Source organism: Vespula pensylvanica, chromosome 13, assembly GCF_014466175.1.
Source record: "Vespula pensylvanica isolate Volc-1 chromosome 13, ASM1446617v1, whole genome shotgun sequence".
NCBI lineage: Eukaryota > Metazoa > Arthropoda > Insecta > Hymenoptera > Vespidae > Vespula > Vespula pensylvanica.
In genome coordinates this window covers 1,193,933-1,198,932 of record NC_057697.1, presented here as the reverse complement: position 1 = coordinate 1,198,932, position 5,000 = coordinate 1,193,933, and the positions used below count along the sequence as shown (strand labels likewise).

General features: G+C 30.8%; 1 protein-coding gene across 21 annotated transcripts in view; it reads right to left on the bottom strand.

Moving 5' to 3' along the window:
* Window positions 1–5,000, bottom strand: part of LOC122633700 (longitudinals lacking protein, isoforms A/B/D/L) — a 268,756-nt gene that overhangs the window by 142,765 nt on the left and 120,991 nt on the right. The window contains exon 7 of one of the 21 annotated variants that reach the window (XM_043821945.1): window positions 1,716–2,568. The exons of 19 other annotated variants lie outside the window; for them this stretch is intronic. In XM_043821945.1, the coding sequence (XP_043677880.1) occupies window positions 1,880–2,568 (689 nt within the window). In that variant the 3' untranslated portion in view covers window positions 1,716–1,879. Of the gene's footprint in view, window positions 1–1,715; window positions 2,569–4,190; window positions 4,614–5,000 lie in introns of those variants that run through there. One more of the 21 variants, XM_043821973.1, reaches the window with a different exon arrangement.

Sequence of the window (5,000 nt, the reverse complement as noted above, 5' to 3'; positions counted from 1 at the left end):
TATATATATGTATGTGTGTGTGTGTGTATATATATATATATCATCAATTTCGTCTATCTAAATCTAATAAGATATATCAGGCATCTCTATTCGTTTGATATATGTAACAAATACACACAACGGCCGCTTAAACAACATACGTGTGTGACATATCTTTTAATATTCTTATCTACACTTCTTTTTTTTTCTTTTTTCTTTTATTTTTCCAATTTTTCTTTTTTTTCTCTTTTTTTATTATTATTATTATTATTATTATTATTATTATTGTTATTGTTATTATTATTATTATCATTATCATTATTATTATTTAATAATTATATCACAGCGAAATAAAAAAACAGCCGAGATCGCTAAAAGTTACGAATTTTATCCTTAGAACAAGACTTTATTTTTTTCTCTATGCAACGAGTTCGAATTATCGTGCATAAGAAAGAAATAAAGAAATATATACATATACATATATATGTACACCATACATATATATACATACATATATATATATATCATCAATTTCGCCTATCTAATTATAAATCTAAGATGGTAAAACGAGATTTCTATTCGTTTGATATAACAAAAAACACACATCGGGCGCTTAAACAACACACATGTGTGACAATAATACCCTCATATATCATTTTCTACACTTTCTTTTTTCTTTTTTTTTTCTTTTTTTTTTTTTTATCATCATTTAATAATTATATCACAGCAAAATAAAAAAAGAAACAGCCGAGGTTGTAAAAACAGCTGAAAGTTACAAATTTTATCGTTAGAACGAGATTTATTTTTATCTCTTTGCAGCAAATCCGAATTATCTTCTATGAAAAAAAAAGAAAAAGAGAGAGAAAGAGAGAAAGAAGAAAAATAAAGTAAAAGAAAGAAAGATAGAGAGAGAGAGAGAGAGAGAAAGAAAAAACGAGAAGTAAACTAAAGTCTCTCTTTCTCTCTTTATGAACATGGACATTAGTTATCTAATATCCTGTTTTCACATAATTTTCACAAGAAGGCACGCTAAAAGCTTTTTTTTTTTTTTCATTTTTTATACCCGCATTATCGACATTAGTCAATCCTCGAATAACAAAGAAAAATGAAAGAAACGAAATAAAGAAGAAAAATGAAAATAAACTACATTAACAACAAAATAATTACGACGAACGATAACAATCGTTTTTTGAACGATCATTCGAAAAAAGAAAAAAGATATTAAAAATAAACATATGATAGATAGATAGATAGATAGATAGATAGAATGATAGATAGATGAGAGAGAGAGAGAGAGAGAGAGAGAGAGAAAGAGAAATAGAGACAGATAGAGATGGAGATAGAAAAAAAAGAGGGAAAAAGAGAAATAAAATAAAATAAAATAAAAAAAAAGAAAAGAAAAGAATCATACCTGAAAATGTTATATCCTAAAAATGTCACCTACATACATAAGTGTGTATGTATTCTCGATTAATTAATACTAAGAGATTATTTAATGAGATATCAATCTATATCCTCGTTTATATGTACATACATATATAACGAAAAAGATGACGTACGGGACGCAATGACTATTGAATAATCCTATTGGATCCACCTCGAATGTTCTTTTCTGTTTTGTTTCGTTTTGTTTTCTTACGTTTACATTTCGTTTCATTATCTTATTTTTTTCTTTACAAACGAACAGACAAACAGACACAGACAAACGAACACAGCAAACAGACAGACAGACAGACAGACAGACAGACAGACAAACAGACAGACAGACAGACAGATACGTGCGCACGTACGCACGCACGCTCGCGAGCACACACATACACATAAATTCGCAAATCCGTGATGGACGGCGATTCGCGAACGACGCGCGACGATGACCTCAAAAACGACGATGATAACCAGCTCAGATACCGTACTTAAGATCCACTACGTAAGCTCTTTGACCTACATGTTTATTCCTTATGTGAGAGGTCACGTTGGATGTTTGCTTACTACGAAATTCACAGTAGGGACATTGGAAACGCGGTTCCTGACCGCACTCGAATTTCAAATGTCTGGTCATGTTACCCTTAACGGTGAAACGCTTGCTACACTTAGGACAACCGAAGGGTTTCTTGTAGTAATCCGGGCTGAAATTTTCTCTTTTATAGATGCTCCTGACTCTGCTGTGACCGTAGTAATAGTTCGGCGATCTGGATGATGATGATGATGACGTTGTCGTTGTTGTTGTCGCTGTTGATGCTGCTGCTGCCGCCGCTGCTGCTGCTGTTGCTGATGTCGTACCGCTTGGATTTTGCCTCGGGTCCTTGTTGTTGTTGCCTACGCCACCGCCATTGCCGTTTTTGTTGTTGTTGTTTCCTCCTCCTCCTCCTCCTCCTCCTCCTCCTCCTCCTCCTCCATTACCTCCTCCTCCTCCTCCTCCTCCTCCTCCACCTCCCCCTTCTCCTCCTCTTCTACTTCTACCACCACCAACACCACCACCACCACCAACTACACCAATACCATCACCACTACTACTGCCGCTCTTCGAATCGAACGCTTTGTACGATTGCAAGACGAAGTTTAGGTCGAGCTGTGGCGCCGCATAGAAACCTGAAAATTTCGAGTTAGTCACCGGTTACATAGCCAAAGATCTGTTTGTCTCTTAGTTCTGGATAAGTTATGTTAAGGGTTTGCTTAGTTTCTTTTTCTCGTTTCTTTTCTTTACTCTTTTTTCTTTTTCTTTTTTTTTTCTTTCTTTCTTTTTCGATCTCAAATTGTTCATATATAGATGTAGGTATATATGTAGATATATGCATACGGATAAAAACAACGATGTATTTTAAACCGAGAGAGAACAGTAAGTGATGTAACAAAGAAAAAAAAGAAAAAAAAAATAATAATGATAAAAAAAGAGAGAAAAAAGAAATAAGAGAAAGAAATTAAAAAAAAAAGAGTGTATACATATATATAGATAGATAAATAGATAGATAGATAGATAGATAGATAGATAGATAGATAGATAGATAGATAGATAGATGGGGAGAATGATAGTTTAAAATATCAGCTCTCGCTATCTCCCTCTCGATCTCGGTCTCGTTGGTTATTTTAGATTTAACATGCCGTCAGGGATCTCTTTTTTCTTTTTAATATATATTATATTATATTATATATTATATTATATTATATTATATTATATTATATTTATATTATATTATATTATATTATATTAAATACACCAGATGAACGAATATACCTTTACGTGAACTGTAGAAGATCTTCCGGACGAGTCGACGTTTTTTCTGGCTTTTTTATTCATTTCTTTTTTTATTTGTTTCATTAATTAATTTATTTATTTACTTTTTCATATGTATCTTCAAAGGATGAACGATCGTCGTTCTCGTGTCGGCCTACGTATTTTTTCTTTTTTTATTTCTTCATCCAATAAAAAAAATTAAAAAAAAAAAGGAAGAAATAGAAGAAGAAGAAGAAGACCAAGGATAGAAAGAGAGAAAGATAGCCAGCGAAGAAGAAAAAATATTAATAATAAAGATTCAAACTATGATACATCTTAAACATCTAATATGTATATATGTATATCGTGCTAAATAATTCTACAAGATTTGAACGAATCGTATCGAGTGGTTGCAGTCTTCAGGTGATGACATCCATCAGTTTCTACGTGCGACGCTTAAATCGTGCATGGAGGAAGGGTACGAGGAACGAGCAATATTAACATATACTTATATACCACATATTACATGATATATAAGCATATATCATATATATATATATATTATATTATATTATATTATGTATAAATATATACGTATATATATTCCATATCATCGCGATTAAAAAACATATACTTATATATTTATACATAATTTTATATATATATATATATATATATATATATATATATGTATATACTTATATATATATATATGTATGTATGTATACACGCATTTTAATCGACACGGTATTAATCGATCAATTAATTAATCAATCAATCAATCAAACAATCAATAAACGACTGGAATTAAAGGCGAAATTTTTTAAAAATTATTATTATTATTATTACTATTACTATTACTATTACTATTATTATTATTATTATTATTATTATTATTATTATTATTATTATTATTTTCTTTTCTATTTTTCTTTGCTTTCTTTTTAAAATTTCATTCGAAAGAATAATAAGAATAAATTCGAAAATCAAAATCAATATGGATTGTCTTTATCAATAATAAATCTTCAATCCCGTTGATGATGAGGATGAATTCAAATCTTCATGTCGAAGATAAAGACCTCTTCGTCCGGATGTTTCTTCCTGATATGGTTGTAAACGGGTGACGTTTGTTTGCTACGTAATCCACAATATGGACATTGAAATCTTGGCTCGTGTCCGCACTCGTAATTAACATGGCGATCCTTGTTTCTCTTCAATGTGAAAGCACGTCCGCATTTTTGACAACTAAATGGTCTTTTTTTTTCAACACGTTTTGGCTTTAACATCGGCATTCTCAATTCTTCGTTATTGTCGTGGTTGTCGTTGTTGTTATTGTTACTCCTAACAGTCTCGTTCCCGTTTTCTGGACGATATTTACACATGAAGTTTGGTATTACCAACGACGATGGCGACACATGGAACTCTGAAACATGCAGAGACGAATGACGCTGAAATGTATGTTCATTTGTACTTGTCCCGTTAAGTATTAATACACTGTGACCTTCGCGCGCCTGCTTTTTTATTCGTATACATATTTATCGTGTATACGGACTTCCTTTTATTTTTTTCTCTAGACGCACACACATATATATTATATATATATATGTATATATGTATATATATATATATATATATATATATATATTGTGTCTCTTTTTCTCTTTGTCTCTTGTATTTTTTCTTATCTTTTTATTTCACCTTCTTTTGGTTTTTTTATTTACTTTTATTATATTTTCTTTTTTTAATCTCCTTCTTTTACCTTTCTCTTCTCTTTCTTCTTGTCTTTTTTTTTGTTTTTGTTTCTTTTTTT